Source organism: Micromys minutus, assembly GCF_963924665.1.
Source record: "Micromys minutus genome assembly, chromosome: 10".
NCBI lineage: Eukaryota > Metazoa > Chordata > Mammalia > Rodentia > Muridae > Micromys > Micromys minutus.
This window is the reverse complement of record NC_137979.1, coordinates 7,514,370-7,537,383: the sequence shown is the minus strand read 5'-3', so window position 1 is coordinate 7,537,383 and position 23,014 is coordinate 7,514,370. Positions and strand designations below refer to the sequence as shown.

The 23,014-nt window shown below is 45.8% G+C and overlaps 1 protein-coding gene across 1 annotated transcript; it reads left to right on the top strand.

Moving 5' to 3' along the window:
• Window positions 1–940: 940 nt before the first annotated feature.
• On the top strand, window positions 941–16,933 carry LYRM7 (LYR motif containing 7). Its single transcript, XM_080923857.1, has 5 exons — window positions 941–982; window positions 4,675–4,747; window positions 6,641–6,711; window positions 8,164–8,245; window positions 15,421–16,933. The coding sequence occupies exons 1-5, from the start codon at window positions 965–967 to the stop codon at window positions 15,489–15,491; spliced, it is 315 nt and encodes a 104-aa protein (XP_080779983.1). The 5' UTR covers window positions 941–964; the 3' UTR covers window positions 15,492–16,933.
• The last annotated feature ends 6,081 nt before the right edge of the window (window positions 16,934–23,014 follow it).

The following is a 23,014-nucleotide window of genomic DNA, read 5'->3' as shown; positions in this document are numbered from 1 at the left end:
CATACCAAACAGGGTTATAGTGACACCCTGCCTCAAAACCAGAAATGTTTTCCTTTTTGTTTTTTGATTGACATAGAGTCTCATATAATCTAGATCCAGGCTGTCCTTGAATTCCTGATGCTCCTAATTTTACCTCCCAAACACTGGGTTTGCAAGTACATCCCACTACACTCAACTTAATAACGTCAATTTTACCTAAAAGTAGCCTAAAATGTTACAGGGATGTTGAAGGCAAACGATTGTGAAACAGGAGCTTGGTGGCAATTTTTATCCATGCCTGCAAGTCCTAAATTAAAATGTATATAAATGTTTTATGGTTAGTACTATAAACTTCTAATAAATTATTTCCTACCCAGCAAAACTAAAGAACGAGGCATGATAAATAGGGCAATAATGCTGAGGGTTTGGAGTCTCTGGGATCAAGCGTGTAAACCTGAGCAGGGAACTCAATCGCAGCTTCTGGGCGAATAATTACGCTGTACAAACAGAACTTTCAGGAGTCAGCGTTCTGATATCTATGGGCTCTGGTTGTTAGGATTTACCTTTTGTTTGTGCACATTTCCAAGGAGACAGTCTCAGCCCGGAAACGTTAAAAAACAGACACTTAAGTGACGACCCACGCCCTTAAACTACAGATACAAATGAGCAGGTTCCGAGGCTACCCATTAATAACCGGTGAGCGCGCGCGCCACATTAGGCGCGGCGGAAGAGACTCTGTCCCTAACAAACATGGCTTCCCGGTTACTTCCGTCCTCCAGTCCATAATTTGGCTCCGCGGCTTCTCGCGGTTTTACCTTGGATCTGGTTAGCAAACGCCTGGCCTTCCTCCTGTAGGGAAGGCGGGCTAGGAAGGATGTGCTGCGTTCTGATTGGTTGCTGTCAGAGCGTCGCCGTCCGTGTCTCGGCTCTGATTGGCTGCCAAGAGGGGGCAGCTCTAGAGGCGGAGTCAGCGGCGTGCGGAGCCATGGGTCAGCCCGCCAAGGTGACAGGGCCGGGAGGAGGGTGTAGGGATGCTGAGGTTCAAGACCCGGGCTAGGGAGGGAGGCGACCCCGAGGCCTGAGAGTGAAGGAGGGTGACAACTTTCGGGGGCGATGAATGGTATTGGGATGACCCTATGGACCGTGAATGGAGGAGGGGGATAGCCATGTGGGAGAGTGAGTGATGAAGGTGACAACCCCGAGGGGCAGCAGTGGAGAAGGGGGATAGTGAGTGAGGAGGGAGAGTACCCCGAGGGGCGGTGAGCGGAGGAGGGTGACAGCCACACGGGACAGTGAAAGAGGAGGATGCCTGAACCATGAAAGGTGGTGAATAGAGGTGACTGATGATCATAAGCCGACCACCTTTGCCTTAATAAAGAAGTTCTGTAGTAGGACGATTATAAAACAACTAATAAATGAATGAACAGCATGTCTTGTGAACCTATAACTAGGATTTATCTTACCTAGAGGAACACGGAAATCTATAGAGGGGGAGCGGCAGCATTGCTGAGCCTACTTGTTCATGGCAAGCCCAGGCAACATAGACCTTGTCTTGAAATTTGAGAATTACAAGGACAAGGCAGAGACCTGAAGTTTGATTAAAAATTAGGAGAGGCTGGCCTCCAGGTCACAGCGATCTTTATGCTAAGTGCTGGGACTAAGACTGTGAGCCGCTACACCCAGCTACTTGTTGCATTTGAAAAGAAGTTTCTTAGTGGGTCTGTGATTGTATTTAACTTACATCCGGAGCCCTTAGTATTTTCAAGGCACTAGCTTTCATCCCAACACTGCATAAATAATAAGTAACAAACACTATTATTTATTAGCTCCAATGTAATATTGGTTTTAGTAGCTTTGTGGTAATAAAGATCACGTTTTCTTTTAATGTAATTTTTTATTTTTTTTAAGTGCAAGGCATGCACATCTATGTATCTATCATGTGCATGCCTGGTACTCCCAGAGGCCAGAAGAGGGTGTCAGATTCCCTGGAACTGAAGTTACAGGATGTTGTCAAGCGGCCATGTGGCTGATGGGAAGAACCTAGGTCCTTTATGAAAGCAGCCAGATAACCTCAGAGCCATCTCTCCGGCCCCCATTTTCTTTTTATTAGGAGACTGGTCTTAAACTAGTGGAGTTGTTTTTTGTATTAATGGTTACCCCACCCCCCAAGAAGTATTGTACAAAATTACTGAGATTACTATCCTCTCAATGTTTGGTTCTGGACTATGGACTTGCTATGGTCTTAAACTTTGGAATCAAGTGATCCTTCCTTCTCCACTTCCTAAGATGCTGGGACTATAGTACCTAGACACCTAGTCTCCTCGGAGTGTGTGTGTGAACCTGCCTGCCTGCCTGTCTCTGTACCTTTTATTTAATTTATATTGTATTGTGCAGTGCTTACAAATGAGCTCAGGACCCACCACATGCTAAGCACAGTGGTGCCTTTAAAATCCACGTTCCTATCAACAATCTCTGCCAGGCAATCGGCTCTTAATTGCCAAGCACTTTAGAAAAAAAAAATCCTTTTTGTATGTGTCATTCAATTCCAAAGCCACCCCCACATGTTTAGGTTGTTACTGTCCCCATTCCCCCATGCCAAGCCTGTCATTTTCCCGTAATTGTCTTAACAAAGTCCAGGCTAAGCATCCAAAAAAGAAAAAAAAAAGTCATACATTTGAAATGCTCATAAATGAATCTTATTTTTCCCATTTTCACGTGTGTACTTATGTGTGCATGCATGCATGTATGTGACTACTACTGTTCTCTTACCTCATTTATCGAGGCAGGGTGTCTCAGTTAAACCCACAGCTCTTTAACATGAGTATGGCTAGTCTGAAAATACACATCTGCCCTGCATTTTCTGAGGATCCAAACTCTGGTCCTTACCCTTGCAGAGCAAACATTTTAATCACTGAGCCATCCCCCAACCCTAAATCTAGTTGATTTTCTATCTTTTTTTTTTTTTTTTATGTGCATTGGTGTTTTGCCTGAATTCATGTCTGTGTGAGGATGTCAGATCCCTGGAACTGCAGTTACAGACACTTGTGAGCTGCCATGTGGGTGCTGGGAATTGAACCCAGGTCCTCTGGAAGAGGAACCAGTGCTTTTAACCGCTGAGCCATCTCTCCAGCATTGAGACTTTCAGACATGCATAATTGTCTTAGGTTCATCCTGATTCCCACCCCTCTGGTTTCTCAGCTGTCCCTGCCACTGTTCCTTTCCAATTTCATGTATTAACAAAATGTCAGGCTTGTGTGCACTCCCATCCCTGTCCCCACACCCACTCCCACACACTTAGGATGCTAAGAAGTCTCCACATTCCTTCCATTTTTCATTTCAGAAATTGCAGTTAGGCTTCCCTGAGCTATCTGAAACATCTTGCTGGGCTTGTAGGATAGAGTAAGTTCCTGACTGTGTGTGGAGGAGTCAAGAGGAGATGAGAGTGAGTGGTAGGTTGAGAGATCTAGAAACCCATGCAGACCGGCAGAGTTCACCACCTTCATTCACACACTGGTCATGATGATCATTAAGGCTTTTGCTTTGTTTTGAAGGAGTTGTTGAAACAGGCTCCCTTACAGCCCAGGTTGGCCTTGAACTCACCACATAGCAGAGGTTGACATGGAGCTGATCTTCCTGCCTCTACCTTGTGAGTACTGGATTTACAGATATGAACCACCACACAGCTTAGAACTCTACCACTAGGTTGTGCCTCCAACTGCTGCCTTCCTAAAAAAAAAAAATTATATGCCTGTGCACATGTGTACGTGGGCATGTGTGTGCAAGTGCAGATGCCTGCAGAGGCCAGAGGCACTCATTGTGGATGCTGGGATTCAAGGAACAGAACTGACACCCACCAAAGAACAGTAAACGCTCCTAACCATGGATGCAGCTCCCCGGCTCCTCATTTTTTTGTTGGTTTGGGTTTGGCTGGGGGTGGGAGATGAGTTAGTTCTCTTTAGCAGCCAGACCCTGTTTTGTTCTTTAACTTAAAGAGAAATAACATTATAAAGTTACTTTGCAAGCCCTTGCTTTTAACGCCTATTCTGAAAAGCAGTTTTCAGCAACTAATAGAAGCTAGGCGTTGGTGGCTCACACCTTTCATCCCAACGCTCGGGAGTTCCAAGCAGGACAGCCAGAGCTACACAGAAAAGCCACGTCTTAAAAACAAAAACAAAAACCCAACAAAGTAGCAACAACGAAAAACACATGCAACAGAAGCAAATAGAAAATGAATACTGTCCAATGCTTCTAAATATAGTAATTCTAAATGTTATGTAAACTGCGATTTTTTTCCTTAAGCATAAAACTCTGTTTTTTTTTTATCTTTTTGTGTGTGATATATGTATATCTGTGTTTTCTTGTCTCTGTGTATTTATCTCTACCCCCCAGTGTGTGTGTGTGTGTGTGTGTGTGTGTGTGTGTGTGTGTGATTGTGTGTGTGTTTTGGCCCTTGCCTTCCCCCTTGTTTGAGGCAGGAACTCTTTGCCTATGGCAGGTTAGCCTGCCCTTGCATTTCTGGGGTTCCCCTGTCTCTGCTGTCATCTCACCACAGGCACATAAGGATCATAGGTTTGTGCTATGTTTGCTTTTTACGTGGCTTTCAGGGATTTGAACTCAGCTCAGCAGCTGGTGATCATGGAGCACATGTTTATATACTGAGCCATGTCCTAAGTGTGGAATTCTTTTTCTTACTAGGTTTTACAGCTCTTTAAAACACTGCACAGGACCAGACAACAAGTCTTTAAAAACGATAAGAGAGCATTAGAAGGTAAATATTAAATGTCTTTCCCTCCTATAGAGCAGGCCATGCTGATTTTACTTCTGTTTTTTAATTTTTATTTTATTTATTTTGCACAGCTAGGAGCTGAACTTAGATCATACAGATGCAAGGCAAGCCCTCAACCATTGAGCTAGGCAGCCAACCTGAGCCAGGATCTTAAAATCTCCCAGGCAGGCTTTGAACTTGCTTTGATGGAGGATGACCCCGAACTCCCGATCCTCCCATCTGAGGCGTGAGTCCCCACAGCTGGGGCGCGTCCATTCTCTGCTGACAGCTCTTCTATTCTGACTTTGTGGAGTGACCTTTACCATCCCTCCCTGATGTTCCATAAGGACCCATTTGCATTATCCTTATAGAAGAACGCTTTATACTAAATATAAGATCAAGTTTTCATATAGAATAAGCGAGAAAGGAAGAGGCGGGTCAGGTGTAAGGTTCTCCCTGTGGTATAACCTGATTTCCCAGCGACACAGCTGGGTGCTGCTGTGTTGTTTGTCCTGGGTAAAGTGTGGCAGTCCACGCAGCTGTGAGAGAACCTGGTGTGGCGATGTGCATCCTGACTCCGCACCTCTGTGTTTGAAGTGGTTTCGGGATCGTCTGGGAATCACAGCCGTAGACCTCAGGCTCTGCATTAGTCTTGTTGATCTCTGCCCACCATGCATTTCCTGAGTGGGCCCTGGGCAAAGCATCCCCAGGAAATCAGATTTTGTCATTTCTCTTAAATATTGATTTTTATTACTTTTAATTGTGCGTGTGTCGTGCACGTGTGTGCAAGTGCCCACGGAAGCCAGATGCATAGGCTCCCGGGGAGCTGGAATCACAGGCAGTTGTGAGTCACCTGGTACTGAGCTGGGAGCCACAGGCTGCAGGAGCTGTACCTGTTCTTAACTGCTGAGCTAGCCCTCCAGCCCCTGGTTCTAGAAATACATAATTTCATGTGCTTTACACAAACTCCTAACAGTTCTCAGTTCTGTGAGGTAATTATAATTCCAACCTTTGCCGATGAGAAAATGACAGAATAGGAGAAAGGTCTCCCACATGTCATTAGCCAACAGTAGACTTGAGGGATAACCACACTGAGCATGTGGTTCCAGAAGGCAGACTCTCTTTAGAAAGCTTTGTTTTTATTACTTTATGTGCTCGGGTGTTTTGCCGACCTGCATATTCGTGCACCATTTGAGTGCTTGGTGACCTGGGAAGCCAGAAGAGGGTGATGGATCTGCAGCTACCACTGAGCCATCTCTCCCGCCTCCTCCAAGACCAGACTCTTACCCACCTCACGTACCGATGAGATCAGCTCTGAAGGAGGGTTCCACAGCAGTTGTTGTCATTGACATGGTAGATTTTGTTGCTTTAGCCAACATGTGTTGAATATTTAGTAAGGACTTCGTAAAGATTGTCCCATTAAATGCTCCCAACACGGCAAGCTCACATAGGTTAGAGTAGACCAAGCTGCTGTGTGTGAGTGGTATATATGATCCTGAAAGGGTTTTTTTTGTGGCTGTCCTAGAACTCAACATGTAGACCAGGCTAGCCTCAAGTTCACAAAGCACCTCCTGCCTCTGCCCCCCTAGTACTTAGTTCAAAGGCATGAGGTACCACACTTAGCATTGGATTTTATCGTTCTTTTTTGTGTCAGCCAGTGTACATTTCTTCTCCCTCCCCTTCTTTTGACAGAACTTACCATATAGACTTAGCTGGCCTCAAACTTGAAATCCCCCGCCTCACCCTCCTAAGCACTGCTGTTGAGGTGTGTGGCACCAGGCTTGTAACACATTTCTCATGCTTTGTTTTATGTGAGAAATAGAGATTCATCATGAGTAACACTGAATAACATGTAAGAATCGTAAGTGCTAATTACATGTATCTCCCTCTCTCCAGCAGCCAGAGTAAAGATAAATGAAGAATTCAGAAAACACAAAAACGAGACATCTCCGGAGAAAATAAAAGAGGTGCAGTAACGGCTTTCAGTTGTGATGGGGCTGGCATAAATGCTTGTGGTAAAGAGGGGACCGTGGGCATGGAGGCCTGGTGATAGAAAACCATCACTTCGTGGTAAGAGCCTCCACAGTTGTGGACAGCCTGCACTGGTGAGCTGTGGCTCCCCTCCTCAGGGTGGTTTATCTCCTGTCCCCAAAGATAACAAAGGAAAAGAACGAAGAAGTAGCCCTGATCAAGTCCAGAGGAGTTGGACCATGGCAGAAGCCAAGACATATTTTCTTCACTTGAGGCAGGCGACTAAAGATAACGAGCAAGCATTCCCATGATGCAACACTTCAGAGGGAATCTTGACTCTTTCACCAGGAGCAGACTTTAAAATGTTTTCCTGGGGCTAGAGAGATGGCTCAGCAGGTTAAGAGTGCCGCCTGCTCTTCCCTGGTTCAATTCCCAGCACTCACATGACAACTCACAGCTGTCTGTAACTCCAGTTCTCAGACAGACAGACATGCAGACAAAACACCAATGCATGTGAAATCAAATAAATACATTTTTAAAATGTTCTGTCATGGCATTGGTGCAAACAGCCACAACATGGATTTTGGTTACTTGTTCAAGGTAAAGGAGCTCTCGTGACACTAGCCTGAGAACACCTAATGCTCTCGATACATGCTCACTGAAAAAGTACACGTGAGTTCTTTTCCTGTGTCACACACAACATGGTGAATACACCTTGCCTTTATCCTGCTTTTTCTGTGTCTTGCTTTGTGTAAAGGTAGGACGCACCCTTAGGAAAAGCCATACAGAGCAGAGCTGGGCATGTGGAGTAACTATGGCTGTCCTTCCAGTGCCCAGGAAGCAAGGCTGGACAGTCAGGAATCTAGTGCCAGCCTGGGATACATGCTGAGACAGTGCCCTGGAAAGGGAGTAAGAAAATTATTTGTGGGGATGCTTGTGGTACGAAGAGTTGATTTGGTAAAGGAGAAGTTAAAAGGGAGAGAACCTCTCATATTTAATAGCATTTATACAAGTGAATGAGATATTAGGTAAAAATACTTTTTTGTTTGTATTGCTTTTCCAAGGCAGGGTCTCACTCTGTAGTTCTAGCTATCCTGGAACACTATGTAGACAAGGCTGGCCTTGAACTCACAGGGATTGCCTGCCTCTGCTTCCAGAGTGCTGGGACTAAAGGTGCCCAACCCCCAACACATTTACAAAACACATAATTAAAAAAAAAATCCTAAACCTGTTTTTGAACAAAATATAGGATGTCTAATAAAAACGAAGAGCGACCGAAGTGCTGCGCTCTCTACTCCCTGATTGCACAGAGCGAACGCCTCATTACTAGAAAGGGACCTATAAAACTGGTTTCCAAAGCCAATGCAGCTCCAGAAAGCACTCTTAACCTTCGGGGTTACTCTCTCTGATTGGTTTTGTTTTGTTTTTCTGTTTGGTTTTCTTAACAGATGCTGAAAATAGGTTCTGATGTTGAATTATTGCTCAGAACGTCTGTTGTCCAAGGAATTCACACTGACCGTGACACACTGCGTAAGTAAAGCAGGACACGAGGACAGCTGACGGTGAGGGCTCAGAGCAGTGACAGTGCTGTGCCTCTGCTTGTCTTCATTCTATTGGTTTTTTTTAAAGATTATTTATTTATTTTATGTTTATGAGTGCACTGTCTCTGTCCTCAGACACACCAGCAGAGAGCATCAGATCTCATTACAGATGGTTGTGAGCCACCATGTGGGTGCTGGGAGCTGAACTCAGGACCCCTGGAAGAGCAGTCAGTGTTCTTAACCTCTGAGCCATCACTCCAGCCTGGTTTACTTATTTTTGTTTTGTTTTGGTTTGGTTTGGTTTTTTGAGAAAAGGTTTCACTATGTAGCCCAGGCTGTCTTAGAACTTACTGTGTTGGGTTTTTTGTTTTTTCAAGACAGTTTGTGTGTGTGTGTGTGTGTGTGTGTGTGTGTGTGTGTGTGTGTGTAGCCCTGGCTGTGTGAAACTTGCTTTGTAGATCGGGATGGCCTTGAACTCGAATAGATCTGCCTGCTCTGCCTACCAAGTGCTGGAATTAAAGGAGTGCACCACTACCTCCCAGCCAACCTTTTCTATATAACTATATTTATTAATTTTCCTGGTATCATTTATTATCTACCTAGACTTAGTCTATTCCTTTACTTTTTATTCTATAATTAGTTATTTTAGTTAGAAGAATTGCAGTTATAGGAAATGGACATGTATTTAAGAATCTGTTATGTCTCAGGACTCCTACTGGAATGTTAGCAAAATCTCATTGCAGATTACAACTTGATGTGTGTGTGTGTGTGTGTGTGTGTGTGTGTGTGAGAGAGAGAGAGAGAGAGAGAGAGAGAGAGACATGCACCTACATATATAGATACAAGAGGAGGTCAGAGGATAGCTTTTAACACATAGGTATGAAAGATGGAATTTGGGGTGCCAGGCTTGGGAAGGTGCCTTTACCCACTGGGCCATCTCACAGGCCCCTTAGTTAGCATTTGTCTGCTAACGAAAATAGCATGAGCACCCTCAGTCAGTGCAGGTCAGAGTAGTCTCTGTACAAAGTACCTATTAAAGCCGTGTGCCCACTTGTCTAGAGGAGTTTTGCCTTTTTTTATTGACTTGCATTCTTGTGTGTTCTAAATACAGTCTTTTGTTGGATATCTTTATCCTAAGAACCTTGTACTTGTGACTTTTCTCTTTGAGTTCTTTATTTTATATAGTCTAGGTGACCTGTTTTTTCTTTTTCTTTTTCTTTTACGGTGGGTATTTTTGGATCCTGTTGTAGAAGGCTTAAATGTCAAGCAAGGTCACAGATGGATTTTTCTGTGCTTCGTTCCAAAAGGGAGCTTTTGGCTATCTACTGAAGTCAGATTTGTGTGTTTTAAGAGCACTTGGTGCGCCCTCCTTCCACTGAGAGATGAGTTCCCACAGCAGACTAGTTGACTGAACCAAGAAAAGGGTCTTACTCTAAACAAACAGGAATTCAGATCTTCTGACGCCCTGCAGACCCACTGCACAAGGCTGGATTTTGATTTTATCTTCTTTTTTCCTAGTGTAGAACTAGCACCTCCCCCTCTCCCTCTACTGGAAGGCAGCATCTCACATTCTTTTTTGTTGTTGTTTTGTTTTCATTTGTTTATTTTCAAGATACGGTCTCTCTGTGCAGGCCTGGCTGTTCTAGAATTTGCCATGTCGACCAGACTGGCCTCAAATTCCAAGATTCTGTTTGCCTCTATCTCCTGAGTGTTGGAATTAAAGGTGTGTTGTGCTAACAGGCCGGGCTGAGTATCTCCTTGTGTCTTGAAATCACTTCCAGAAAACCCACCGGTTTCCTGGGCAACTCGCAGCAGATCTGCAAGCCTCACCTGATTGTTTAGATGGGTTTCAAGATTGGTCTCTTTGTTTTGGAGCTGGCTGCTTGGAGTGAAGTCTTACAGGCATTCTTCCCATTCTTGCCTAGTCAGGGCGCTATCACTAGGACTCAGCGGTTGTGATTAATATCTAGTCCAACCCCAGAGACTCACAAACTGAGCTTTCCCCGTGGCTGTAGCTTCTTGGTGAGAACTTGAACAGCTTCATAGAAAGGAGTCTTTGTAAGATAATGAAAGAGTGTGGTAAGGTCTAAACAATGGCAGCCAATTTCGGAGATTCTTCCTACTACCTACCAGCACTGAAGACTGAAGGTTAACGTGACCGACAGACAGCTGCTTTGGCTGTAGCCATGGTGATAAATGTTTTCCCACAGCCGGGAGGCGTGGAAACAGGAATGCATTTTGGAGGCTGCAGAAGTCTGGGCTTCTCAAACCACTGCTTTTGTGTTAGGGGACATGTCTGTCAGCTCCGTAATAGCGTCTTCTAAGTGACTTCCAAGTAACATGTGCATTAAGGGGGTCTCTGGGTGAGCAGGTGTTGTGAAGCATCCTTCAGAGAAGACCGCTTGGACACAGGTTCAATGAAAAGACTATTAGCTGGCTGGCATCTACACTGGGTGTTCAGTCCCTGGCTTTTCTCAGGGTGGGCTTTGAAGCAAAACAAAACAAAAACCCAAAAATGCAAAAGAAGACCCACATCCTGGGTTGACACACCTTTTTTAGGAACTTCCCCAGGAACCGTGCACTTTGATGAAGTCCTTGTGTTTGCTGTGCAGACGTCACTGCCTATGACCTGAGTCCAGGCCTGAACGGCAACGCCCATCATGGCATCAGTTGAGCTGAAATCTGCTCGGCCACCACGTGGGGCAGTTCACCTCTGAGAGTTTCACATCCGGCACACCACTTCCCTTTGTTGGTTTCTCTGCTTCTGAGCTGCTTTCTGGTTGGCACAGTTGCACCTCCCATTGTCTGACAGTAACGTATGTGAACTTGACAAATGTTACATGGAACCTCTAGCAAGTGCCGCAAATCACGGAGGCCATTGCTAAAAGACGACTGTCTTTAGTGCTTAAAATTGGGTCAAGATGCTTGCCTATGACTTCCTGTTTCTGCAAACAACCGGAAGCTGACTTGAAGTTTATAGTTTTTGAGCGGATTACGTTGCTAAGAAACCCAGGCTTGTCTAGTTTACTTCTACTCTTGAAGCCATCTCTGGTCTTCCTGAATGCAGATGAACAGGAAGTGGACTGTGAACACTTCTGAAGCCCCAAAACGAGGCTGTCTTCCCCAAGATCTCCGTCTCCCCAGGACAGGAAGTGGCTCAGAGGCCAGCACTGGATTCTGTGAAGTAGAATGCGTCAGAGGGGGATTTGAGTCTCTTGAAACTAGATTTGGTAGTGCTAAATTGACAGGCTGAGGACTTACTCCGTTACCAAGTTAAGAAGTTATCTTTTCCTATCCCCGAGATGAGAATTTTCTGTGGCCCAGCCACTACCATGATTGCCAATCTCAGTGTTTGCTGTGTGAGCCAGTGGGTAGAGCAGGCCAGCCCATTAACCAGAGCCTCAGTATGAATCCTGGTGAGGCTTTGGGAACAAGTCTAGTAGATGAGAGTGTTCTGTGAATTGCTTATTGTCCAGTCATGTCCAGAGAGGGACGGCAAGGACGATAGGATATGGTTTTCCAGATGCTCTGGCATCTTTTATAAACACCTACCTACTGCTAGTTTCCACTGGAGCCATTGTTTTGTTGAAGGGAATGGGCTGGGTGGGGCTCCCCGTCTGCCCTTTGTTCTTCCTGCCTGCGTGTGTGAATGTGGTGGCTGCCGAAGGGAAGGCAGACTGCTGTTCACCGAGGGCTGCAGACAGGGAGAGGAGAGCCTAGGTTCTCAGCAGCACCTAGGACCTGTACTAGCGCAGACCTGCCATGTTTCAAAAAGGAAACTAAGTCCCCCTTTTATAAATTTTATTTTTGGTTTCCTGATACAGGGTTTCTCTGTGTAATAGCTCTGGCTATCCTGGAACTTACTCTGTAGACCAGGCTGGCCTTGAGCTGTAAATTCTTTTATTAAACCACTGTTTGGTGGACTTCTGGTTATTCAAAGCTGAGCATAATTTTAAGTAATATTGATAGGTTTAATAATTTATTCTTCAATGTAATAGTAATATTGATAGGTTTCGTAATTTACTGTTCAATGTAATAGCTCAGATTCTTGTATTTTCACTATAAAAACATTGTGAGTCCTTATGTTATAGAGTGACTTGTTTGTCTTTTCCAATAGATCATGAACCCCTGGATACAGGGTTCTCTATTATGTAGCTCTGGCTGATCTGGATTTACCACCCTGCCTCTACCTCCCGAGTGCCGATTTAAAGTTGTATACTACTATGCCTGGCTTACCAAGGAAACATTCCTCTTTATCTTCATCTCATTTCCTGATTTAATGTCTAGCATAAAATAGACACATATGTTTGATAAGTGAAATAAATTATTACCACTGTTACTAAGTTAAAACCATCACTGTTCCTTACTTGGATGGAAGCACCAAAGAGCCAGATTAAGTAAAAATAATTACAAGTCAGAAATAAGCAGAGGCTTTCTCATCCTATAAGCCAGATTTATCTCACGGGCACATTATTTTCTTAACTTATTTATGTGCGTGGTAGGGTGTTTATGTGCCTCACCACAGCGTGCACATGGAGATCAGATGACAGCCTTCCTTCCACTGTGTGGGTCCCAGGCTTGGTGACAAGTGTCCTCACCCACTGAGACATCTCATCAACTCTTTATTTATTATGTACAAATTTCAGTTAACGTCTAGATTGAGGTTTTTGTTGTTGTTCTTGTTGACTTTTTAAAAAAAAATTTTAGAGAGGGTGTCATGTAGTACAGGCTGAACTTGGGTCCTGATCCTTGTGCGTCCCCTCGCTGTGCCCCCCCCCCGCCCCCTAATTCTCCGGTGCTAGGATTAAAGGACTGCAGTTTCCTTAAAATACTTGAGTGTGGGCTGGAGAGATGGCTGCTCTTGCAGAGGACTCAAGTTTAGTTCCCTTCACTCACCTGGAATGGCTCACCATAACTTGTCGCTTTAGCTTTGGGGGACTCTGACATCCTCTTCTGCCTCCTGAGGCACCTATACATGCACATACGCCAACACAGACATACATTCATGTGCATGGATGAAATGAACTTTCAAACATGCTTTGGTATGCATGTATTTTTGTTGTTTTGTTTGTTTTTTGTTTTTGACACCCTGGCTGTTCTGAAACTTACTTGATCAGGCTAGCCTCAAACTCCAAAAGATCCTCCTCCCTCTGTCTGTCGTCTGAGCATTGGGAATAAAGGTCTGAGCCCTCCTGCTCAGTCCCCTGAGTATACATTCCTTGAATATAAAGGACAGTCCTTAATGAGTTTAATTATCAAAACTAGGGTGTTAATGAAATATCCTTGTTTACATTTTTTTCTTTCATCCTAACAAGGCCCTTTGTTTTTGTTTGTTTGTTTATTTGTTTTCGAGACAGGATTTTTCTGTAGAACCCTGGCTGTTCTGGAACTCATCCTGTAGACCAGGCTGGCCTCTCAGATTTCCCTACCTCTGCCTCCAGAGCGCTGGGACTAAAGGTGTGCATGCCGCCACCACCCAGCTAACCAGGTCCTTTCTAGTAGGAAGAAACCCTTTTCTGGTTCTGGGAGCAGTGGTTGGGGGAGGGGGGGACATCGGCTCTCTTGTTTGACACAGAATTTCATATAGCCCAGGCTGTCCTAAATAAACTCCCTGTGTAGCTGAGGACGACCTTGACTTCTGATTCTCTTCTCTCTACCCTGAGTGCCAGGGTTAGAAGTATGTACCATTACACTAGCTGGGCTGGAGGAGCACAGGGCCTCGTGCATGAAGGCAGGCACTTTACTAACCCAGCCGCATCCCCAACCCTGCTTTTGTTGAGACGGGTTTAACTAGGCTTGTCTGGAACTCACTGTATAGCTCAGACTGTGCTTGAAGTTATGGTGATCCTCCTGTCTTGTCCTCCTAACTGTTAAGAGCCGTCACACTGAGCCTATGAGGATGGCCTAGCTGGGTCCTGCCCTTCCCATGAAAGGGGACTGTGATGTATCTCTGTTTTTTTCTTTTTAATTGTTTTCCAGTGTTGACTGTTGAACCCAGGGCCTTTGACACAGGGTCTCAGGATAGCTCAGACCAGCCATGGTCACACTGGGTACTGCAGGTCAGCCTTGAATGCAGATCTCACTGCCTGTCTATAATCCCTGGGAATATAGGCATGTACCAGCAGATTCGGGCAGTTTTCTCTCCTTCACTTTTCCGTTTTTACATGTGTGTGGGTGCGTGTGCATCCTGAACCTGGTAGTGGGAATTGCCTTCCTCCATTTTGTTCATTGAAGCGGGATTTCTTGGTTAAGCACACAGTTCTCTGACAAGGCTCGTCTTCCTAAGGGATCTGAACTCAGTATAGTAAGCACTTTTACCAGTGAGTAATCGCTGAGACCCCAACGTCTGTATTTTAATTTTATCTTGACTCTCTCAAGCTGTCTAACCTATGAGTCAGCAGTTGGGGACACTGCTGTCACTCTGTGTCTCAGTGAGGACGTTGCTGTCACTACGCCGTGAAGGCTCCTCCCTGCTTCAGACTCTCTTTCACACCACAGTTAGCATCCTTGGTTCGTTCCTGCCTGCTAAATTTTTGGTGGCATTCCCTAAGTGGTATATCTGAAGATGAGTGTGAGGCCCTGGGTTTGGTCCCCAGCACCAAAACAAGAGGGGAGGGAGGGAAGGAGAAGGGGAGTTATGGGAGAACCATTCTATAAATGTGGACTGTCTGAATTATGAGAGTAACGGCTTGCTTTCTATAAAAAATTTCAAGTACCAGGCATGGTGTGATACACCTATAATCCTGTCATTGAGGTATGGAGGCTACATAGAGAATTCCAGGCTAGCCAGAGCTACATGAGATCCTGTCTCAAAAATCAGTTGTAGGTGACATTTTTAATTACCAACTGACAGATGGCCATTAACATGTTTTAGCTTCATTCTGTTTGGTTGTTTATTAGTCATAATTAATGAAAGACTTGGTTGCATATGATTTCTGTAACAGGAATGAGGATCCTATTAAATTTAGAGTCAAAGATTTCACCTCAGACATCAACTGAAATTAAATGTCTCTAGCAGAGTTATCGTCACACTTCCCACGTGAGACGGCCCACGGTTAGAACTTGTTGGGGAAGTGGCCGCTCTGGCTCCTAGGTCTCCGTTAAGGATAAGCAGGGGGCTGGAGTTCTAATCGTTTTAACCGCTCCTCTCTCTGTTCCTTTTAGAACTGGTCCCCAGGAAAGATCTTCTTACAGAAAATGTGCCATACTGTGATTCGCCAACCCAGAAGCAGTAAAGCTGCCAGGAGAAGACCCGCCTCCGCTCCTTCCCACCTTAAATACACAGCTGGCAAAGGTCCTGGAGTGCACCGGTTACATCTTTCCCTCTGAAGCGGCCGGCTGAGGGCTGCAGACAACTGTCATGCTCTGAGGACATAGGCAGCCACCTCGCAGGCCACAGAATGTTTAGGGAGGCGGGACACTCCTCTCTGTCCCTTTGGCAGGTGTTATGGTCTTACCAAAGGTCTTTGCCAATGAAGTGCTTCACTAAGTTGGTGACTTTTCATCCCATGGGAAACACAACTACTAAACATAAAATGCTACATTAAATTGATGTTTAATCCCCAAAATATTAAGTTGGTAAAAAAAATTAACCTTTTTTTTTCTTCTGCCAGCTCTCTACTGAAAACAGCCCTTGTTTCTCAGAGTCCCGTGGTTATTTCTGCGGCTAACAAATAAGTATGTAGTGTATTTCTCTATATTCTGTTTTCTTTAAGATTTATTTATTTAATGTATATGAGTACACTATAGCTGTCTTCAGACACACACCAGAAGAGGGCATCAGATCTCATTACAGATGATTGTGAGCCACCATGTGGTTGCTGGGAGTTGAACTCAGGACCTCTGGAAGAGCAGTCAGTGCTCTTAACCACTGAGCCATCTCTCCAGCCCCTTCTCTGCATTCTTATGAAGACAACTTTCCCCTTTTTGGGTGTTATGTTAGTCAGGGTTTCTATTCCTGCACAAACACCATGACCAAGAAGCAAGTTGAAGAGGAAAGGGTTTATTCAGCTTACACTTCCACATTGCTGTTCATCAACAAAGGAAGTCAGGACTGGGACTCAAGCAGGTCAGGAACCAGGAGCTGATGCAGAGGCTGTGGAGGGATGTCACTTACTAGCTTGCTTCCCCTGGCTTGTTCAGCCTGCTTTCTTATAGAACCCAGGTCTACCAGCCCAGGGATGGCACCACCCACAATGGGCTGCCCTGCCCCCCTTGATCACTAGTTGAGAAAATGCTTTACAGCTGGATCTCATGGAGGCATTTCCTCAACTGAGGCTCCTTCTCTGTGATAACTCCAGCTTGTGTCAAGTTGACACAAAACCAGCCGGTACAGGTGTTTTGCTTACATATATGTCTATGTACTGTGTGTGTGCGGTGCCTGCATAGGTCAGGAGAAGGTATGGATTCCCTGGTACTCAGAGCCACCTCTCCAGCCCCAATAAAGTCATTTTAAACAGTAGATGAAATATCAAAGTCACTCTGGGCCTAACATTTTTAGGAAGTAGTGGCTTTCTGTCAGGTGGCTTTTGGTCTTTGTAGACTTAGCTGTATCTAGTTCACAGTTATTTCGCTGTGAAATGCTATCAGTGATTCTCTCTGCCCCCCTTGCCCCCTCTACTTCCCTTGCTCTCTCCCCCTCTTCCTCTCTTTTTCCCTCCCTCCCTCCTTCTCTTGCAACAGGCTCTCCCTGTGAGAGCTTAGCCTTGAACTCTGATTTCCACTAGCCTCTGCCTCCCCAGTGCTTTGCATAATCTGATCTCTAATGTTCCAGATAAATAAATAATAGTAATAATAATTGGACTTTATCAAAGTTAAAAACATTTACATAACTATTATTCCACAATTATAGATGAGATGTTATCTGTCATATATCTGATGATTTTATGCAATATATGTTACCAGATACATAAAAAAAGTTACCAGACCAAATAAAGAACTTCAAGTATAAGAAAGCAAGTAGGGGCTGAGATGCCTCAGAGGTTAAGAACTCTTGCTCCTCTTCCTTAGGACCTGAGTTCAGTTCCCAGCACCCTTGTCAGATAACTCACAGCTGTCACTTCATCTCCAGGGGATCCAGTGCTGTCTACTGGCCTCCAAGGGCACTGCATTCACAAATATAAACTCAAACCAACAATAACACTAACGCGTATACATTGTGGGGCTGTGTTGGGGAGGCCCCACACGGAGATCTCTGGTCAGGGAGGGGGAAGGGCTTCTGCAGCTTTCGCTGCTGGGTCCAGTTAGGTCAGTGAGTTCAGGAACCACTTCCGCCACCTCTGCTGCTAGTGCTGCCCTGTCTCCATTTCTGCCACTGCTGTGAGATGCTGGGCCAGGCCAAGCCAGCAGGCGATTGATTGACTAGGTGGCCGGGGTGCCGGAGGGCTTCTGGCGGCGGCGATTTCCAGAGAGCAGATCTCTTCCCCAGCGGCGCTGTTACAACTGGAGTAATTCTTGCACACTTTAATTTTGGACAGGCCACAGATATAGTTTTGGAATGGTTCAGTCTGTCAACTGGTGCTTTCTATTGGCTTGGCCTGAGGACTTGAGAATACTCATCTACATATTTTGGGGTGTGGTTCTGCTTGTCTTGAGCCTACATGATGCATGGTCACTGGTCACATCCTCACCTGTTGGGGGGAGGGACTTGGGGTGTGACTTACGCTAGTCTATAGGGGAAGGGGGGCATCAGTGCTCTTAACCACTGAGCCATCTCTCCAGCCCAACCTAACACTTTTTAAGAACATGAATTGAAATTTGAAAATAATTTTGAGACAGGGTCTCACGCAGCTTCCACTAGCCTCAAACTCACTACATTCCAAGGCTGACCTAAAACTCATGATCCTTCTGCCTTCTCATCCCACCCCGGACTTGGGATCACAGGTGAGTGCCCCTGTGCTTGCTTTAGGAGAAAATCAGCTCTTGCTGGTGATGGGGGAGTGCACTCTGTGGGAACTTACGCTTCCAGGCACACACAGCTTACATAGGTTATTATTTCGACAGAAAAGAGAAAAGACTCCCGTTTTAGCTGGGGTTCCCAGGGGAAACGACACTGGGAGGGTTGCTTATGGGAGATTTAAATGAGAGAGCTCTTAGGAAGTGAAGAGGACAAGAGGAAGCAGAGCCTGGGGCTAAGGTGACCTTCAGAATCTGGTCACACTACAGCAGGAGACTGAGCCTCTGTGTCCTGGCACCCAGGCCTGGCCTGCTAGGAGAGAGGCAGAATCTCAGGAGCAGGCGGTACCAGTAAGCCTCAAACCAGCATTCCCACAGCTGAGGAGAGAGGACTCTTGCAGGCCTCTGGGCCTTGCACAAGGAACACAAACCACGCTTGCTGTCCTTGCCTCAGATTGCCAGAGGCGGCTGAGTGTTTCTCCGAGGAGCAAGAAGCTGCTGGCGAGCTGAGAGCCGTGTGAGTTAAAGCATCTTCCCAGTCATTCATCCAGCAAATATTTTTCCAGTTTCACTTACATGGAAAAAAAAAAAAAGTCCACTGAAGGGTGAACAGGAGACAGGACTCTAGGCATGGTCATGTCACTGAAAATGGTGTGTTTGAGGAAATCGTGACTGTGTTCCCCTGCGGACTTCTGGTTATATTGCCTAGCATGCACGAAAGTATGAGTCCTATCAACAAAACAAAAGCGATGCTAGGCTAGTTAGAATTATTTGAACTGAAAAGGAAATTGTTTTCTGAGGGGAGATGGTCACATTACACTGCACATGTGAAGGTCAAAGGACAACTCTCAAGAGTTGGTTCTCTCCTTCCATCACGTGGGTCCCAAGCGTTAAACTCAGGCTGTGAGACTTGGCAGCAAGCACCTTTACCCATTGATCCATATCGCCAGGCTTAGTTGGGATTATTTTAATAGAAGCCCGCTGCAGCTAGCTCTATAAAACAGAAGTGAAGAGAAGCTTGAAGCCCAAGTTCTACTTCTAGCACTGCAGAAGTCAAGAGATCAGAGGTTCAAAAGTTCAAAGCTAGTCTGGGATTATGTGAAAGCCTGTTGCAAGACATAGATTTAATTAACTTCTCAAAACTATAGTGGGTAAAATTTGATAGTGAATTAAGGAAGTAGAAGAAATATCTATTGGAAACATGCAGGAGCCTCACTTCCTACTTAACCCAAGAGACTATTTTTCCAGGAGATAACCTACCAGGCAGGGCACACTCAGCATTCCCAGAGGGGAAATGGTGAGAATTTGTTGTTGTTGATTGACTGGTTGGTTGGCTGTTTTTGTTGTTGTTGTTGTTTTGTTTTGTTTTTTTAAGGCATTTTTAAGGCATTCTGTGTAGCCCTGGCTGTCCTGGAACTCATTCTGTAGACCAGGCTGGCCTCAAACTCAGAGAGATCTGTCTGCTTCTGCCTCCCCAGTGCTGGGATTAATGGCACGAGCCACCCCGAGGGACAAAATGCTGATAGTTAAACCAATGATGAAGATGTGTTTTTCCCAGCTTCTCGTTGGTTTATGGCTTAGACCAGTTGTCCATATGCTCTTATGAAGAACAGACTCATTGACTAAGAACAGGCAACCGTAGTTTGTGAAGTTTCCATCCCTTGATGCAGATTTTCTTGATCGCATGTGCGTTTCCCCACCCCACTCCCAGATACCGAGATGCCCATAAAAGAAACCCAAGAAAGAGACAAGTCTAACAAGCGCCCCCTACTGGAGGATGAGAACATGACACCTACTAGAGGTGTCGGAACTATGTCGCTCAACAGAAGAGCACAATGAAGAAAACCAACTGTTTCACTGGAAGATGAGGCTGAGACTGCGTACTGAAGTTATAAAGAAGGAAGCTAAGCATTTAGCATTTACCACACAGATTTTCAAGATCAACCCTGGAGTAAGAGAGATTTCACTCCTTAAAGCAAGTTGAGCAGGGCCCGGAGCTATAGCGGAGTTGGTAGAATTCTTACCTAGCACGCACAGGGCCCTGGGTTTGATTCCCAGCTTTATGTAGCAGGCACAGCGTTACACACCTTTAGCCCCAGCAGTAAGAAACGGGAGCAGGAAGGATCAGGAGTTTAGTCATTCTTAACTACAGAGGGAGCTTGAGCCTGGGCTAAGAGGTCTTGCCTGAGGTGTGGAAGAAGGATAGAGAAGAGGGAGGCTCCAGCAATTCCCACCCATCCCTGAGGTAACATTTGCTACTCAGGTCTGCAATGGCAATAAGCTCTACGTTCCTGGTTCGCAGGCTTCTGCATTGTCTTGAGAGGATGTGGCCTACTATGTTTTCCAACACATAGGCTCCTGTTGCATGCTGCTACTTTGGAACCCCTAAGCATTGTTGTAAAGGCACAACCCAGCCCTACAAAACAGCCGGGTGGCCTCAGCTACCCACCCACTGTCCTAGGAAACAGCCTGGCAGCTTGAGCAACTGAGGACCTGGGAAGCAGATGTGTGGTCTCCTCACCCACCCACAGTCCCAGGGAACAGCAGAGTGGCCTTTTGCCTTGGCTTACCAAGGCCCCCTGAAAAAAAACTGGCAGGTGGCATTATGAATCTGCCTTCAGTCCCAAGAAGGAGTTGAACAGCCTGTTCTCAGCTCAGCCTAATTACAAAGTCTGAGAAACACCAACCACGCACTCACCCTCAGCTCCAGGAAGTAGCTGAACAGCCTTCCTCTAGCAGATCAGAGACCAGGTTCCCCCAAAAGTCACCCACGTAGGTTCCAGACACTAATAACATCAGTGTGTCACTAACAAGCAAGCTGTGACACACTCACTGTGGTCCACCAGGACAGCCCTACCCTCACATGCCCAAAGGAACTGTCAGGCTTCTAATACCTGCAGCCACGCAGACCACACCCAGAGCTATTAGTGGACCATCTCACACTAAACAGCCGCATCCCAGCTGGCTGTGACTATGGCAGCGAAGACCATTAGTGTGTGCCGTGCAGCACAGTGAGCGTGTATTTGAGCAGAAGTACACCCACGATACATTAAAGCTACCTAGATCCGGAGTCAGCACAGCCTTGTCCAGCCACTATACACATCCCTGAGAGAATGCCTTTTACTCTCTATGAAGGTCACCTGATAAAGGTAGTAGAGGCAGTGGATTCATCAGACACCCACCTACCCACACACACACCCACACACCCACACCCACACCTCAGGGAAAACACATACTTGTAGCACATAGGAGGTAGAAGCCAGATGATAGGGAGTTCAAGGTCACCCTCAGCTACTTAGTGCATCCAGGCCAGCCTGGGCCACATGAGACCCACGAATGAATGTATACTGGCTGTATCTTTACACTTGTGCTTTTGGGTGTTTGAAACATGCTAATTAAAACATTTTAAAATCTAGAAGTCATAGACCCATAGAAGTCGGGTTGGTGGATAACTTTTGAGAACAGGCAAATAATGGTTTAAAATGTAACTGGTGGGAGGTGGAAAGACAGCTCAGAGGTTAAGAGCACTCTCCCAGAACCCCAGTTTGATTCCTGGTACCCACACAGCAACTCACAACTGCCTGTAACTTCAGTTCTTGGGGAGCCAAAGTGCAGTCAGTATCTTGGCCTCTGCAGACATCAGATACAAGCGGTGCATTAAGACACATGCAGGCAAACCACCCACGTGCACAAAGCTTTTTAAAAACTGAAAAAAAAAAAAGTAACAAGGAACTAAGGAATCCTAACAGTGACCTGTCCAATCCCAGGTCACTTCATGGCAAGAGTGAATTCTGAGAAATCCCCCTGTGGCAGCTTCACCAGGATGAGAATGGTGAAGGGCAGACTCACACAACTCTAGGTGATGTCGCACAGCCCCACACGGCCTACGTGAGCAATAGACACAGAAAGCGTGGGATGCCGGGAGCTAGAGCCGGTGTGTTGTACAGCAAGCATTTCTATTTGGTTAATGATTTTGCAGTTGCACCGGTAAAAGAGGGCTTTCTGTCTGCGAGATAAACACTCGACCCCTGAGCCACAACTGATGTACTCCAAAATAGCACAGCATCATAAAAGAGAACAGCATAGTGGAAATATGACCCAACAACACAGCCATGTCACCAGCATAGGAAAATGCATAACATGGCAAAAATATGAGCCAGTAACACAGTCACGTCATAATCAGCAACTGCTGTGTGCCGGACGTTATTTCATACAGTGCACAAACATTGCTGATCTGTGACTTTTCCTGGAGAGATGTAAACAAGCATCTTTAGAAGAAAGAAGCAGTTCCACTCAAATCTAGTTTGGTGAGTTGAGGGCTCAGTGGGGTTATTGCAGGAGTGTGGGGGAGGGGTGGCTTAACAAGAGCAAGGGTTACTCAAAAGCCAGTGCATCACCCAAAAGCCCACCCCAGCCCGAGTGACCAGCTCCCTGATCAACATGCAGGCAGTTTCACTGAAGAGTGCCCCCTATCAACTGTTTATGGAGCTGGATGGAGGGTATCTTGTGGGTCTTGCAACCAATACCTACACCACATTTCAACCCTTCTCCCAGTTTGCTGGCATTCCTTCTAAGCTCCGCCCCACAGTTACCTGGCAACAGCCTGGCGTGCCAGACTCTATAAAAGGAGCTGCTTGCCCCCTCCTCACTCTCTTCTCTTGCTCTCTTCCCCCTCATTTCCCTACCCCTCTCTCCCCATTCCCTTCCCCCCTCTCTCCATGTGCTCGTGCTTACGACCAACCTCTACTCCTCGCCTCTCTCTTTCTCTGTATTTCTCTGGCTCTACTCCCTCAACTCTCCTCCCTAAATAAATTTTATTCCATACTATACAGGTCCTGTGGCTGGTACAGGGATGGGATGCCTC